The following is an 18053-nucleotide window of genomic DNA, read 5'->3' as shown; positions in this document are numbered from 1 at the left end:
CTCTTCCCATCACTCTTAGCCACCTAAGCTCCTTTTCCATTATCTTGGCCCACCTCTCACCCTCAACCTAAGTGACATCCCCCCTTTCTGACATCCTCTCTCAAACTACACTGAACTTATCACAATGCATAATTATAGAAAGTGGGGCAAACGCAGGTTTAGAGTTGTTTGCATGGAAAATAATATAATCCTATATAATAAAGAGCTAATATGCTAATTAGACCAAATAGCCAGATGACCTTCCAGACGAAGCTAGGGCTGGGAGGGCCTGTGAGCGTCGGCCGAGGCTGCGAGGGCCGAGGCTGCGAGGGCTGAGCCTCTTGCACAAATTTCGTGCACAGGGCCTCTAGTAATTTATAAATAATAATATAGAATAAATTCTGTGTTTTGTATATTCACAAGTGTAAACCTACTTCTGCCCCACCCTGTATATTTATGTGATTGATCATTGTCCATTTTCCCAACAAACCAAGTTCTATGTGGCTAGGCACTGTTTAGTTGATGCATAATTCTATACCCAGCACGTAGCATGGTACATGGATATAGTAAAGGAATGAAAAAATGAATGACTGAACACAAACTCAAATGAATGAACAGCTGTGCGCAGATCCAAACCAAATTAAGCAGAGTGAAAAAAAAACAAATTAAGCAGAGTGACAGAAAGGACTGTAGGAAGTATGTATTATGGCCAGTACAGCACTTCCTTGAATTCCACAGGGTCATCTCAAATAAGCTTTCTTGCCACTGTGGACCAGCTTCACATCAGCTCAGTCCAGTCTGGCCTATACATCACCCCCCTAAACATGTACAGAAATGCTGGTGTGTAATTACAGAAAGCAGAGAAACAACAGCCTTCGGGCCAGAAAATAAACATTCTATAGCTCCTGCTCTTTTGCTCAGTGGCTAAAATATGATACTTGTGATGGTCACATCTCTACTGCACTAGTAAATGTCAGAAAAACTCTTCACCTCAACCTCTGACTAGCCCAATGCATTTATCCTCTTATTGTTGATTCCAAAAACAAGAGTTAAGAGACCATGGATGAGGAAAGACACTGGTAATCCCCCGACTATCTCAGCTTATCTATGGTAACATAATAGTCTCAGAGGAGCAGTCAAGAGTCTTCCCAATTTGACACAAGTGCCTCTTCTTAAATCAATCTTCTCCCAATAGGAAAACAGACAGGAGTAACCTGCTTGGAGCAAATGTCCCAGAACTTGGAGGAAGAGCAGAAGCTCCATCTCCAGGGCTTAAACTATTCTAAGTTCCTTGACAAGACTTGGGAAGATAAGGTCATGCCTATGGGTGGAAATCTTCCTACAACATTCCCTATGACTAGCTACTGAGAAGCAAATGAGGCAAATGGAAAATGTCCACTATTGACTAAGTCAGCGATTCTCAACCTGTGGGTCACAACTCCTTTGGGGGTCGAACGACCCTTTCACAGGGGTCACCTAAGACCATCCTGCATATCAGATATTTACATTACGATTCATAACAGTAGCAAAATTACAGTTATGAAGTAGCAACGAAAATAATTTTATGGTTGGGGGTCACCACAACATGAGGAATTGTATTAAAGGGTCACGGCATTAGGAAGGTTGAGAACCACTGGACTAAGCAGAAGCAAGATCTGAGACTGGCTCCAGAGCTGACTTATTGGGTGGCCCAAGGGACTCATCAGTTGTTATTCCACAAAATGTGGGAGAACACAGATTCCAAAAAAAACTCTTGACAATGCAGAACACTTCTGGAGAGCTTTAAAATACGCTGAGAAAGAAAAGAGAAAATGCATTTATAAAGTCAAGCTCAAACTTTTATGAAGTTACAATTTAAAGCCTTTTGGGTGACATAGCACAAGACCCAAGAGAAACATGACTGGATGTTTGGTATTGTAAAAATCAAAAATAAAAGTTGTAAAACTAATGGACAGGCCAAGAAATAATGCCTTTTATTCCATCCAACACCTCTATTTGATTAACCTTTTCCAAACTGTAAAGATGTATAACAGAGGCTATACTTCCAAGTTTATATCAGAAGAAACTACAGTGGATATAGATTAACTTGCCACTTACCGATATGGTACAGTAGAAAAAAACAATGACATATATTCCAGAAAGAAGACCTGAAACCTAGCCTTGATTCTGAAACTTATTATAGTATTTGGCCTTGAAAGCAAGCAACAGTTATTGAATCTTAGTTTCATTACCCCCCAAAAGGAGGAAGATCCATGATTAATGTGGATCAACTAAATAAGGGGTATGAAAAGATCTCAATTCTGCAAAATACTGCAGAATGGCCTTGCTACTACTGGATACACAGGTTCTCCTGTTCTCACTGCAGTGTACTCTTTCTTTGCACTGTATCATGCTGCCAGCAGGATTAATTGATCCTTTTCCAGATTAGCTTTTAAACAGGAACAAACTATTCTGAAAGGTGAGATGCCATGTGTTACTAGATATTCCAAAAAAGCAACAAATCTTTAGGTGCCAGATAACATCAATTAGCAAATATCTCCCTTTCATCAAAGGATTATTTTCAGGCTACCATCCTTATTGCAGATCACTAAACAGCCCCTGTATCCACTGGTCCTGATCAGGTTATGGTTATGTTAAACACTCCGAAAAGGTAATTCACTAGGAAATCATCTACCCAGTGGAAAGATCACTTAGGGTGGCCTTGCTCTAAGAGTCCTAAAGCAGATTTCAATTTGATTCCTCAAATTACAGGATTAAGTCAAGAGACCTGCATTCTACTTGTGACTTTCCTATTGACTAACATTGTGACCCTGAGAAAAACCACTCCCTATGCCTTCAATCTATTACCATAATAACAGGATCATCTATGGCTCATTAGAATCATTTGAAAATCTCTTATAGATTGTTGAGCCTCACCTCAGTTATATTGGATTAGACTCTCCAGAGGAGGACCATATATATCTCATGTCTCTCTCACACAGCATAATTATGGATTATAAGTATCAAGTAAGCTCAGCCACACTCCTTCCCATCTTCTCAGAAGCCGCTAGCCCCTCTCACCTGTATTCCATGTTGCTGGCATTCTTACGAGTGGCAGTCAGTTCCACCCCATTCTTTGTCCAGTAGCTGTATGTAAGGATGTGAGAGCTGGAGGTGAGGTTACACTGCAGGGTGACAGGGAGAGCAGGGCTGTCTCGAATAATGAGACAACAGCCTGAAGACCAGTTGGCCTAGATGTGAAAAGAATGGGAGTATTACGGGTGCTTGTACTGGCAACAACCCATTTACACTTTTGAATATCACCATTTTATGACATAAGAACCACCAATTAATTCCCCTTCAAATAGAAACCCAGTCTCCACCTTACAATTCTAAAGATAAAGACAGTATCATTTATATAACTAATAAACTCCCTATGGAGTCACTAGGACCTTGAACAGAATAGCAATAACTAGGTAATACATATACGGGTTGTCCTACATGTAAATCTGATAAGCCCATGGCAAACCAACCATGGTATTAATTATGGGGCGGGGAGGCAGTGTAGATCCTAAAAGCATTTTCCCAATTTTGCTGAGGGAAAATTCTTAAGGAACCATTAGTTCTCTCCAGCCCATATTTATTTATTCCTAAAACAAAATTATTTTCAGAACTGTACTTTTAAAACACATCCCATTCTGAGATAATATAATTGTAACTAGAACACAGTATATGTTGGTATTATGGGCTCCTGGAATTTTAGAAGAAAGGCCCTTAGAGTTCACTGAATCCCACTCTTTAAGAGCTAGAAAGGTAAAATGACTGTGCAAGGCCATTATTACTGTTAGTGGCAAAGCCCGGCCTATTAAAACACATCTGGCTCAATTCTCTATCCCTGCCCCCCAACCCGAAACACCCTACATACCTTCCACCCAAAGCAAGTTATATACTTTATCCTCTGGTTCTATCCTGGGCTAAGACAACCAGGGATCACTAGTTTTAACATCTACAAAAATAACCTAAGTCAAATGTTATAGGACAATGACCAGAAAATTTTTAAGGCACACTATATCATTCCTGGAAGGTTCATCCTTAAAGCACTTGGAATTCGAACACTGTATTAAAATCAAGATGTTGTTGTTACTTATCTTTACTCTTTTCCCAGGCTTAGTTCTTTTTCTATTTTTGGTCAATCATTTTCAGGGTAAGTCTAAATTAGCCATCTTTTCCCATTCCACAATTAGGTATTTGCTTTTTTATTTTTTCCCCAATTCTTTTTCAGAAATCCTTGACTGACTTTCCATATCCCTGTACCTGGCTACATCCTGTCTACAACTTTGTAGCAGCTCCCTGACACTACTTTATGCAATGTAATGCTGAGGTTAATTCTAGAGGACAGCTCTCTCCCTACACTGGAACTAAGCTGTGCTCATCATGTGAGGAGAGAAAGTGAATAAAGAGGTCATGGGACACTTGAACATTGTAATGCCCAAGGACCACCTTATAATGTAACATTTCTGACTGTATAGGTCAGGTCTCAAAAAAATGTGATAAACAAAGCAAATCCTTAAGTTTGCTCAATTAAATTGGTTCTCACTATTTTCCAATTCTGGCAAAAGGATAGTGGTTATCTTCCAGTCAGCACTGGTCCTTATTGGTAACATCAAACAGGGCCTCTGTGTACAGATAATGGAGGCATAGCAGCCACTAACACAGAAGCAGATGCATGTAAACATGTTAGCGCAGTGGTGTCCCATGGTTTCCAAAACACACCGACAGTAGCCAAATCCCTGGGTCTTAAGTCGAGCAGAACGGTTACAAACCCTGCAATGGAAGGCGCACACACATCATCAACAAAAAGCATCATAACTCCAAGAAAAATCAAAACCAAGCAAAAACAAAAGAGAGAGAACCAATACTCCACAGAAATTAAAAAATATAAAGGTAACATTAAAACTCAAAACACACTTTTAAGTTTTTGCCTAATTTTTATTATCCAATATCATTTTTAGTCCCATTTGGGGCTCTCCTTCTGATTCTTCCTCTCAGACTATACTGAGAAAGGACAAACTCTGAGAATGAGGCCAAGAGCTTCCAGATGTTTAAGTACAAGGAAGCCAAAATAAATGCTACTCTTACCTGTGGTGATGCAAATGACCATTACAGCTCAGGGTTATTAAGAAGTTGATAAAAGCAACCTGATAGACTTTCTGCCAAGAATTCTTGGAAGACAAAGGAAAGCACTTTTCCCCTAAGTGTTAAAGATCCAGGAGAGAATCAGCTGGGAGCAAATAAATAATGTAAATAGGTTTAAATATGATTCTGCACATTAGAAAGGTAGTGAGGTGGGGTAAACTGTCTCCCATGACTGTTGTATATGGAAACCAGTGCTAGACCATCCTCTTTGGGCACAAAGCCACACCTGCATTCTGTATCAGGATGGAGGTGGGGCTTTTATTTCTGTGACCAAGCAATGCCTACAAAAGTCCAAGAGAAATGAACAATTATAACAAATTCAATTTTTTTTTACCTGCCACAAATTCCTATTTAGAAGCAGTAGGAGATCTTTACCTTAGCCATCATTCATATGTAGAACATGCAGTGGCCAGAGAGATATCCCAAAAACTAGGCACATTTCTCTTCCGGCCTTACATTACTCAAGGAGCTTTAGGGGAAAGTACTACCAGTAGGTCATTCTTAGGCAGAAGACTTCAACCTTCCCCAGGAGGCAAATGTCCTTGGGGATCATAAAACAATCTGATTAGAGTGGAATCCGGGTGCTTTAAAAAAAAAAAAAAGGAGGAGGAGGAGAAGCACCAGCAGCAGTCTGGCTCTCTAAAACAGTTAACTAGAGTTAAATGACTATAGGGAAGTCTGAGGAAATACCAAACTAGCCAGGGTTTCATTCAACCTCATGCAGACACCCCTAAACTTAGGAAGCTTACTTGCAAGTAAACTGGGGGAATGTTATGTACTCTCAAGACTGGCAGTCCTCTTCTTCTATCCCCAAGGCATAACCTTTTAACTGGGAGTCTATTAGAGTCAGGCTCCTGGCAATATAAATAGCAAATGCCAGTCCATGCCTATAAACTTCTGCAGATCTTTGTGGCCATTTGGGTAATTCTACTGTTTTGAGGAAAGGAGCAAGGGGGCAGGAGAAGGAGGCGTGCAAGGGAAAAAATGTTAAATAAAAAATATTACTGGGTTAATGTTCCCCATTTTCACATAGACAAGGTTTTCTTTTCCCCTTTCCAGAAGCAGTTTCTCTGATTCAACAGTGCCAACTGCAGTCGCCTCTCCTCTCTCTCCTCAAGGCCTCTTTTCTTCATAGGCATCTTCTTAATTACTATAAAGGATGACTAACTTGCTATTTTATTTTTACTCTCTCTAAATCAATCAGTTCTTTAAGCCAGAACTGGTTATAGGTCTCTTACTACTGAATCCTTGAAGAGAAGGTGAAAAAAACACAGAGGATCTTTTCATTAAATAGAAAATGTTCTCTCAATTATAATCAGGTCAGATGTAGAGCTAGAAGTCTTCCTGGTTGAGAGTACTGGCTCTGTAGTAGCTTCTCCCTTCCTCTCCTTCCCACCACACAAGTAGCAAGACACTTTTCAGAAACAGAGATGGCCCCAAAAGCTCCTGTGTCTAATGTCTTACTTGTACTTGCTACAACAGATGCAGGGGATGATTCTGAGGCAGCAGCTCAGCTTACCCTCATCACTCAGAGGAACAGGGTTGGATTCTAGTTTCCTTTTCTTTTTCAAGACACAATGAAAGGCTAGTGTGATTGTCTTCCAAACTATTTCTGGGTAGCCAGCCTCTGAGATGAGGAGCACAGTGCCAACAATCAGTCATCAGAGTCAACATGTTTGTGAATAGGGATCAGATGCATCTGTGACTTCAAAACAGCGTGATGGGGTTTTAATTAAATACCTTGCAGCTTAGAGTCACCTGACTCCATAGCAAGACATATGGAGGAAATCTTAGGCTGCTGCTTTTAAGAGAACAGGGGACTGGATGGGCAGGACCAGTGAGGAGCATACTGCTATAATGGAAGACTGTTATCAAAGAAGTGCATGCCACTGTTTTAGAAAAGAAAAAGAACTGGAACTACGGAAATATCCAAACTTACATGCCATCCAACAACCAAAACATACCACCGACACCGCACCAATAGCGACATTCCCATCACAGAACAAAATGACACCAAGTCACAGTGAGGGGAAAGGCTGGGCAGACATAAATTGAAAACTATAGAGGTGAAGGCAGCTATCCAGAGAGCTTCAAACAAATGAATAGAAGAAATAAAAAGTAGTTAGATTGTAGAGAGAAACAAAAACAGAAAGACACCAGAGAATAAATCAGCAAAAGGATAGCAGGAAACCTACTATAAAATTAAAGGGGAAGAAAAGAAACAATTCAACACTATGCTGGTTTGACTGCCTGGTTTTGTGAGTTTTATGTGGGGTTTTTTGTTTGTTTTTCAGTCTCCCCAGTACTCCCTCCTCCCCACCTCTTCCCAATGCAGATGATTTTGGACAGTCATAATTTCCCCAAGTTCTTTGTTCCTGAGGAGAAAGACACAGAGAAGGGGTGGGGAATACGGGAGGTAGAAAGGACAGTAAAGGGGAAAAAATGTTGCCACAGATGTTTTCATACACTACAATTAGTAGGATTATGGGTCTGAAAAAAACGAAGACAAGGGGTGGGGTGAGTGATCATACTGGGGAAGAGGGAAAGGAAGCAGAAGGGAAGGATCATTGGGCCACCTCTAATGACTACAGTACTACTACTGTAGGGTGCTGAACTCACTCTGAAGGACGCTTATGGTGGCCTGGGCTCGAATCCATGTTATGGAGGGGTTTTGCCTCAAGTCATTCCTCTTGGGGTCGTTGCTGGCCCTGCACTCGTAAGTCCCAGAGTCCTCCAAGGTGAGCCGGGTTATTCTCAGCACACTCACGCCGTTTGACCCGTAGGCGGTGTTTACGGTGACACGGCGCTTCCGTGCACCGTCCCACAGCTGTCTGAAAGACTCTGCTCGGTTGACTTCTGCGTACCACCACTGGATCTCTGGCGTGGGGCTCCCGACCACATCACAGTACAGCTCAAAGGCGTCCCCAGTGAGCTTAGTTTCTGACATCGGCGACTTGACAAACCCAGCTAGAGGGAGGGGGAGCCGGAATGCAGTGACAGGCCAATCAGAAAAAAAAAGAATCAACAGGTGTTAATAGTAATTTAAAGAAAAGAAAAAAGCAAATGAGTTGCAAAGAACACAAAAGGATTAATTTTTAAACTCTAAAGAAACAGTAAACAGCATTTCATACAAGCTTTTAGAAGAAGAACCACCCTGGGAAGTTTATGAAGCAAAGGCAGGCTAATTACAAGCTGGGGCAGCCCAGGTGCTGGCCAGGCAAAAGCAAGCCCACTGGAAAGCATTTTAGCAATGGGCCCAGCTGGTAGAAATGGGAAAGCCTCAGGTGTCAGGAAGGAGTCTTTCCTTAGAGCACAAACCATAACCTGTTCAAACTCAAGTGATGAAAGATAACCAGAAGTTGCAGTAGGTGTATTTACGAAGTCAGGATCTCTCTTTTGGATGAACACATTGTTAAAAATACAATGTCTTTTGTGGGCCTCGACAAGAAGTTATTAACTAACCTATGAACACCTCTTGGGAGTCAGAATTTAAATTTCAACTGAAAGGGTAACAAATTTCTCTCTCATACAAGATTCTATCCTGAATTCAGATTAGATTTTCCCCACATCATATTCTTCCCTGGGCCTATGGCAAACAAACAACCTAGTTATCTGTGATTAGGCAGCCTCTACTTGACTGAAGACCCTCAGGCATAGGAGATCAAGACCATCTTCAGAGTGAGAATTACTATGGGGGATCAGCTCAGGAGTGGAACCAATAATAAAAGCAACCCAACTTACTGCCAATGAATGCAGGGATGGACTATGCCCTCCATAATCCCGTAAGTCCATACAACTAGAAAATTATCCTGAAAAGTTAGTCTTAAAAATACCCATGATACTTGGCAGGCTCTCTCTACATAGTTTAGTTGCCGGGGTCAAAGGGGCCAGCTCAAAAAGAATGAAAGATGTATAATGATGAATTAAATTAAACTCTATGGTGAAGGCTAAGCCTCAACAATGTTGCCAGGCACTGCCCAGAAACTAAAGTTGATGCCTACTTTTACTTGTCCAAAATTTACTTGTCATAAGACAAGGTGGCAATGGCAGAGAGAATTTTTAAAAATCCAAGTTTATTTGAAGAACTTGAAGTGGGGTCCACAGAAAACCAAATCACAGTGCAAGCATACTCTCAGCTACTTACTCCACCAAGGGTTCATTCAGCTAAAACCTAACAGTTTACAAAGTGTTTCCACACATATCACATCTCATTTCATTCACACAATTTCACAAAGTTCATGGGGCAGGTGCAGAGAAAGGTTCATGACTTGCCCAAGATCACTTAAGGCAGCAAATCCTGACTAAAGCTGGGATCAGAACATAGGTCTTCATCTATTCATCTACAGTTCTTTCCAATAAACCTTACTGCCTATAAACAAGCCATGTAGGGGATTCCTTGGCAGTTTCAAATATCATGAAAACATCTATTCCTCCTTCTAGCAGTAAAGGAGGGGAAACAACCTCTCTATATAATACAGGCATATCTCAGAGATACTGTGGGTTGGTTCCAGACCACTGCAATAAAGCTAATCATAATCTTCTTGCTGGTGCAGGGAGCATGTCTTGCCTTCAATTTGTAAAACAAACAAAAAAACATACCCACAACATCTGTGAAAAACAATAAAATGAGGTGTGCCTATACTGTGAGATCACAGTTAGAAAGGGAAAGTTATTAGCAACCATCTACTTTATTATCCATCCAAAATTAGCACCCAATCAGGAGAACCAGCTAGCAACAGCAGGAGGAAGCAGGCAGCTCAGAGCCTGACTCACTGTCCTGCCTTTCATTTCCAAGGGTTTTCAAACAAATATGTGCCCTCAACATGAGCACACTGCCTAAAGTTGGAAGGCCAGCAGAAGCATCTGTTTGATCTTTGAGTCAAAAGTCATCTAATATTTTAGGAAAGCCTACATTTTAGATAAACAACCTCCCGCCCCTTTCCTACCATCATCTCCACCCACTATAATACATAACTGGGCTCAGATCTCAAACAGGTTTGACAAAGTTCTAACATCAGTGCATTCTGTTCAACAATGAGAAAGAAGGAAATTGAATGGTGGCCACTGGCTTTGGAGGAGGGAGGGATTTAGAAGCTGGGGGTGGAGGAGGAGGATAGGGAGAGTATAAAAATTGGAGGCAGTAAAATCAGGAAAAGCATAATGTAAAATTGCAAAGCTGGGGATGGGCAATGGGAGGCAAAGATGACAGATGGGGCTAGCAGCCAGAGAAAGAAGGAGCTCTCTGGCAGGAAAAACTGGATGTGTAGATATGTAGCAGAGGGTGAGAAGAAAAAGGAAACACAGAAGAGCAAGTTTAGTCCAATTCCAAGAAAACTGCTTTCACTTATGCCCTAAGGGAGCAAAAAACCTACCCTCACTCCATAGAGGGACCATCAGTGTTTTCTACAGCTGAAATTCTCATTTACATCCAGGGCAATCATTGAACAGGTCATAGGACAAACTTCTCTCCCTCTCTCAGCTAACTACTGCCAAACCAGGCCTTTAAATCTAGCCTGCTTTTACTTTTAAACAGCTGATCCCCCTTCAAGCCCCTCTTTACTACTAATTCCCTGTGGGTAACTCATGCTGTTCTCTCCTTTATGCCTCATAATAAAGAGGAAATGACAGCCAAGGACACAAGACCATTTCTCTATTTCTTTCGCGCGCGATCTCTCTCTCATCATGTACCTCAAAAAGAAGATTTAGTAAGACAAACTGATACTGTGGTTATAGGCACAGTATTTCAAGTCTGTCTAAATAACTCTTAACTGCTAAGAGGCAGTATACACAAGTTACTTATACAGTCTGCCTACTCTTACTGTTCATTTAAGAAATGAAATTCCTTGCACCAGAGGCAGCTCATAAGTCATTATATGCATTCATTCCATGGGTACCCAACCAAGGGTAAGGCAGGCCTGAGGCTCTGGGAGTGGACAGAAATGGGGTAACCTCATTCTCTGCAGCAGGAAGGAGGTATATAGGTCTGATCTCATGGATTAGTCTAAACTATATTTAGAGATGTCAGTATTTACAAAGAATTTTCCAAATTCAAATCTTTTCCTTTCACATCTACCTCTATCAGGCAGACATAACAAGGGCTTGGAAATTAAGACTGTCCCCATCACTAGCTTCTAAACCAGGGCCCATCCTTTATTCTGAAATTATACCATGCAAATAGCTAAAGGAATCTACTTAGCATATTTAAGCCAGCATTCTGCTTTGGAGAAATGGGAAAATCTAGTTCAAAAGAGGCCCTGTTCCTAATTTTATGTTTTTAGGCAAGTGACCTAATCTCTCTGAGCTTCTTGCTAATCTGTAGAACAGAGCCAATAACAGTAGCAATGTCACAGTTATTGTGAGAATTATACTAAATAACACAGCATAAGAAAGTGCCTGGTACATGGTAAGCACTCAATGCATTACTATTATTATTCGTCTCTACAGAAATAATGCTTAACAGATGATGTGCAGTAGCCTTCAGGACTACTGTGTTGCCTTTTTCTTCTCACCCTCTGCTACAAAAAAATTAACCTGAGAATCAGAATGGAAATATTAATTGCAGAAGGCAATGAAAAAAATTCTTCATTCCTTTTTATCCTTAGAGCAACCTAGAATGGGGAGAGTGATAACAGCAGTATGGAGTCAAAGAATTAATGAATGTTATTAGAGTTATAAGCCATTAAATCTGAGAGATTATGAACAAGATGGAAAGCCCATGAGTAATGAAAATAAAAAGAGACAGTACAAGATTCTCCTTAAAAAAAAAAAAAAGGAAAGAATAAACCTACCAATTACAAAGCAAGCTGCTTAGCAATGATATAGGAGAAGATGCTGAATACTAGGCAGGTCAAACTGTAAATTTACAAAATGTAAGGTAAAATAGTAATTATAGGATTTTGGATAATGTCAGATTAGTTTAATTTCAGTCTAAGAAATAATGTCAGTTTTTGAGTCACATCTCCACAATTTAAATTCTCTTTATTTTGAGGAGTTCCTTCAAATAGGAATGATGCTACCTACTTACAGGGTATAGCTGTGAAAGTCATATAATATATGTGCAAGAGTTCTGTAAACTGTAAAGCTCTATGCAATTTACAGTTTACAGAACTCTTGCACATATATGCTATGCAAATGTTAAATTACTTTAGCACAAGTAAGGAGGATAAGCATTTGATATGGCTGATCATCCACAAGGATTTTCATTCAGTCCTGTTGTCAATTCCTATTGCCAGGCTTAAAAAAGATAGATAGATAGATAGATGATAGATAGATAGATAGACAGACAGACAGATAGATAGATGTGGCTCAATTGGTTAGAGTGTCATCTTTTACCAAAAGATAGCGGGTTCAATCCCTGCTCAGGGCACATACCCAGGTTCGGATTTGATCCCTGGTCAGGGAGTGTGCAGAAGGCAACCAATCGATGTTTCTCTCTCACATTGCTGTTTCTGGTTCTTCTCTCCTCTCTCTCTCTCCCTCTCTCTCTCTCTCTCTCTCTCTCTCTCTCTCCCTATCTCTATCCCTATCCCTATCCCTATCCCTATCCCTCTCTAAAATTAATTAAAAAAAATTTTTTTTAAGTTGTAAGAATGACAAAAAGCAATGGGCTTCTCTCATACCAGAAAATACACAAAAACAAAATTTTACATATAATACAGGGGTGTCCCAGGCCCCCAGGTTACACACCCTGAGTCTCAAATGTACTGCTTGCTATTGGATAAGTGGATAAGGGTCTCTATTAAGCTGAGAGCTCATCTTATAGGGAAATGAGTCATGGTTTACAACATCTGGGTTGGATTCTTCAACTTCTTCAACCAGTCTCATCTGAAAAATTGTTCCTATTTCTTCATAAGATCATATAGTGAGGTTCACACAGAAAAAAAAATGTAGCCTACATACTTATAAATGTAATAATAAAATGGCCTTTTATGCAAGCATTGTACTCTATAATTTAAAGGACCAATCCTGGGTGTTCTGTTGAGGTACCTCAAAGGCAGTGTGGGAGAAAGTGGGGGATAGAGAGGGGAAACTAGGGCTCAGAGACTCACCCTTAAGAAAGGGGGGAGTTGTCTAACTATGCTTTTTTTCTGAATTTTTCCAATTTTCCAAAAGAAAAATGCATTGAAAACCACTAACCTAAAGAATTTCAACATGTTTCAAATAGAAAACGACAATAAATAAGGTAAGGTTGCCAGGAATAATTTAAAAAATCAGAAATAATTCTGGTTAAAAACAAAATCTTATAAAAGTCAAAATAGAATTTGACACCAGATCTAAGAAATAGAAGGGACTGGAAATTTTTAATAGCAAAAAGAATGATCAGCTCAGAAATGTGACCCCTCTTTCATTTCTCTTCATGCATGTCTAACATGTTCCTATCTATGACCCTGTATACTGAGCTCTGCTTATATGTTATTTATCAGAAAATTCTAGCCACTTAGTCTACTCTTTTATAATACTGAGGCAAATAGCTTCATTATCAAAGATATTCATTTGAAACTAAAACATTTCTTCCTCACCCCAGGAGGAAAGAGGCATTATAATTTAACCATGAATAAAGACAGTGAGGTTAAACACAAAAGATCAAGTCCCATTTTGACTGTGACATCAAACTGACCATAATCTTCGTTTTTAAAAACAGGATGCATGCAATGGAGAAAATGCAGAAACCACAAATTGCTATCAAGCCAGTATTTTTAGGAAACTTTAGAAAATCTATTTCCTAACTCCACAAATAGTATTCAAGTTGCTGGTACACAAAGGACAAAAGCTAGTTTTGCCAGCCATTAAAAACCTAGTATGTCTCATCCAAAGGAAATAAACAAATGCATACAAATCAGCTGTCTCTCAAAGAATCTTCTATATATATAAAACCCTAATATGCAAATAAACTGAACAGCGGAACAACCAAACAACTGGTCGCTATCACATGTGCTGACCATCAGGGCGCGTGCGCGCGGAACATGGCAGATGTCGGCAGCAGGGCGCGGAACATGGTGGGCATTGGCCGCAGCAGGATGGTGGAGCAGGTGAGCAGGGGCGCCAGACCAAGGCAGGGCGCCAGTGGCTGTCACCGGGGCGAGCCTCTGGCAGTTATTGAAAATTCTTTGCTCCCACACGCCACGGTCCCGCTGGGTACTTGCACCTGCTTCCAGCACCGGCCCCACTCACTCGGCACTGTCAGTGGATGGGAGCGGCGGCTGCAGGCCCTGATTGCCCCTCAGGGCTTCTCCACCTCCCTCTGCTCCTGAGGGGTGATCAGGGCCGGCAGATGCCACTTGCACCCACTGCCAGCACCAGCCCCACTCGCACTGGCAGCCGGCACCAGAGCCGCCGTCAGTGAGTGCAAGCGGCAGCTGCCGGTCCCGATTGCCTCTGAGGGCTTCTCCACCTCCCTCTGCTCCTGAGGGGCAATCAGGGCAGCAGCCACTGCTCTCACCCGCTGATGGCGCCGGCCCCGCTTGCACCCACTACTGGCACCAGCCCCAATTGCTCTGTGCCATCAGCAGGTGTGAGCAGGGCCGGCACCGTCAGTGGGTGCAGTGGCGGCAGGAGCGGGGCTGCCAACAGACAGGGGATTGGAGGCCGCGGTGGGAGGGGCCAGGCAAGGGCGCAGAGGTGGGCCGAGACCCCCCTGTGCCCACCACAGCCTTACAGCCCACAGTTCCTTTCAAGGTGCATGAATTTGTGCACTGGGCCCCTAGTTCTATATAATAAAAGCCTAATATGCTAAGTGTCCAGTCATCCGTTCAACTAATCAGAGCATAATATGCTAATGATATGCTAAGGCCACTCAACCGCTCACTATGACGTGCACTGATCACCAGGGGGCAGACAGTTGACCAGTCGACCAGTTGCTATGATGTGCACTGACCACCAAGGGGTAGATGCTCCAACCGGTAGGTTAGCTTGTTGCTGGGGTCCGGCGATCAGGACTGAGCAAGACGAGCTGGACACACCCTGGAGCCTTCCCACAGTCCTTCCCTGGCTAGCCAACCTCCCATGTCCCTCCCCAGCCCCAATTATGCCCTCTTGCAATCCGGAACTCCTTAGGGCAGCAGTTCTCAACCTGTGGGTGGCGACCCCTTTGGGTCACCTAAGACCATCGGAAAACACATATATAATTACATACTGTTTTGTGATTAATCACTATGCTTTAATTATGTTCAATTTGTAACAATGAAAATACATCCTGCATATCAGATATTTACATTACGATCATAACAGTAGCAAAATTACAGTTATGAAGTAGCAACGAAAATAATTTTATGGTTGGGGTCACCACAACATGAGGAACTGTATTAATGGGTTGCGGCATTAGGAAGGATATCGGAGAGCCAGTTTCAGCCCAATCCCGCAGGCCAGGCTGAGGGACCCCACTGGTGCATGAATTCGTGCACTAGGCCTGTAGTGTTCTTAATGAAAGGTTTGGTTTCAAACAGTTAAACCCTTAAGCATATTTAAGCAAATGCTCATAAAAGCTCTCTTGCCCCAAGAGACTATCAAAAATAGCTATGAGCCAATCTAGAAGTACACCCAAATGGAACTCTGAAGTCAGAAACTATTTGGGGGTTGGCAGGGAACAGTTACGGAGCATTTTAAGAGTATGCCTCAGTTGACCTTCCTATTAGGATTTACTAAAGGCAAAATGAAAACAATATGCTAGATAGGTTGGATACTCCAGGTAAATAAACCATTCTCAAAACCATGGGTAATTACTAACCAAAAGCTTATCTCCACTAATTACTTTTTCTGTGAAATTCACTTGTCTATAGATTCACACAAGCTTTGATAACACAAGCTCATTTTCTGTCCCTGACAACATACCAACATTCAGGATTTAAATACAATTCAGCTCATTCTTTCACAGAATACTACAATTCAGCTCATTCTTTCATCCTCATACAATCCCATGAGAATGACAATGAACACACTCATTCAAGCTAATAGTCTGGATATAATCTAGAAGATATTTTAACTGAAAGAGATAGGAAGCCCCCTCCCAACCTTCTTTTAAATAGCCATTCCCAGAAACCACAAAAGTCAAATACTTTGCACATAAGGAAATTCAATCTTTGAATCACATCCCAAGATGTTAGGTAATATAGTCCTGGTGATCCCAGCTAAGGAATTATTTCCAAAACATAAACAGTTTATAGTTGAAACCACACTGGAAGCTCTCTTATTATATATCAAAGGCAAAACTCTCCTCAGATGGCAGAATTCTAGAGTAACAATCCTTTAACTTTATCATGCACCAGAATCCTCTGTTAAAACACAGACTGCTGGGCCCCATCCTCAAGTTGCTTAGAGATTCTGATTCAATAGACTGAAGTTGGGCCTAGAAATATGCATTTCTAACAAGTTCTCAAGTAATGCTGGTGTTGCTGGTCCACACTTTGACAATTAATGTTAGTGTGAAATAGTTGGCTTTTTCAGCTTTATCAAATAGAAGAAATATAAAGGCATAGGAGCCAAACAGATGTTTCTGAAATCACGTAACGACTCTCCTAGCAGCTGAATCTTTGTTCATAACCAAAAGAGAGAATGTGGAATAATTGTAGCTAAAAAACTGTGTCACTCTCTATGACTTCATAATTACAACTTTTATCTTGTATTTGTTCAACTTATCAATCTACAAACTCAGAGTATTCTTTCAATTAAATTTACCATTTATTTAGGGCCTATACCAGGGGTGGGCAAACTTTTTGACTCGAGGGCCACAATGGGTTCTTAAACTGGACCGGAGGGCTGGAACAAAAGCATGGATGGAGTGTTTGTGTGAACTAATATAAATTCAAAGTAAACATCATTACATAAAAGGGTACCGTCTTTTTTTTTTTAGTTTTATTCATTTCAAACGGGCTATCCGGCCCGCGGGCCGTAGTTTGCTCACGGCTGGCCTATACTGTGCAAAGGGATAATAAAAATAAACTTGCTCCTAAAGAGAGCTCAATCTTGCAAGACATGAGACAGAAAAATAATCAAAATACAATTTATAATGGCCACTTCTTGACGGGTGTATAAAAAAAAACAGGGACATATAAGAAATAGCACCTGTAAGTGTTCATGCTATTTAGAAATTTAAGATAGCCAATATCCTCAAGACCTCTTCATTTAGGAAAAATGACAAACAAGAACCCTGCAGGCTAAGCACCTTGGGATTCTCTCTATAAGTGGTATGACTAGTGGCATTATGAAGGATCAAAAGTAAAAACAAAAAAAAAGTTAGGAAACTCCTTCAATAATCCAAATGGGAAACGAACTAACTAAGAGTAGCTGTAGAAATGGTGAGAAGGCAATGGACGTGACAAATGTTTACAAGAAGAGAATCAGCTAAAATTATTGATCATTGACTGGAGTGATACTGTAAATGGAATAAAGGAAAACAGGCTGAGACTTGGCTTTGGAGGTGCTCCAGAGAGAGATAGAGGCTGGAAATATGCACTAGGGCAGGGGTGGGCAACCTTTTTGTGAGTGCATGCCAAAACCAGCAAAATCTCTGACTCAAAATTCTTCTGCGTGCCAACCCTAATTTTTTGAGAACATGTTACGCCTACTTGATATCTCTTAAAGTGTATGTATGTGAAGAACCTTGAAGAAATAATAAAATTCATTCGAGCAACAAAAATACAGTATATGATGATGAAAAATGCATTTATTTTTTAATGTATACATGTACACTGATAGTCCAACAGAAAACTTTATGACTCCATTTGATATTATCAGTGGGACTTTTGCTGTTGCATCACTGATGACAGAGATTTTACATCAGGTCTATATTTCGTGACCTTCAGAGATAAGCACGAGCTACTACTTTCATCCGTCAGGCTACTCCTATTATGAGCCTTAACAAAATTCATCACTGAGAACAAAGATTCACAAGCGTATGTGCATGA

The 18053-nt window shown here is 41.0% G+C and overlaps 1 protein-coding gene across 1 annotated transcript in view; it reads right to left on the bottom strand.

Moving 5' to 3' along the window:
* The window catches only part of NPTN (neuroplastin), an 88849-nt gene that overhangs the window by 24511 nt on the left and 46285 nt on the right, over positions 1–18053 (bottom strand). The window contains exons 2-5 of the mRNA XM_015560787.1: positions 7774–8121; positions 6513–6517; positions 6375–6387; positions 3040–3193 (exon numbers count right to left, since the gene is read on the bottom strand). Of these exons, the coding sequence (XP_015416273.1) occupies positions 3040–3193; positions 6375–6387; positions 6513–6517; positions 7774–8121 (520 nt within the window). The remainder of the gene's footprint in view (positions 1–3039; positions 3194–6374; positions 6388–6512; positions 6518–7773; positions 8122–18053) is intronic.

Source organism: Myotis davidii, unplaced genomic scaffold (genome assembly GCF_000327345.1).
Source record: "Myotis davidii unplaced genomic scaffold, ASM32734v1 scaffold955, whole genome shotgun sequence".
NCBI classification, from domain to species: Eukaryota; Metazoa; Chordata; class Mammalia; order Chiroptera; family Vespertilionidae; genus Myotis; species Myotis davidii.
This window is presented reverse-complemented; position numbering and strand designations above follow the sequence as displayed.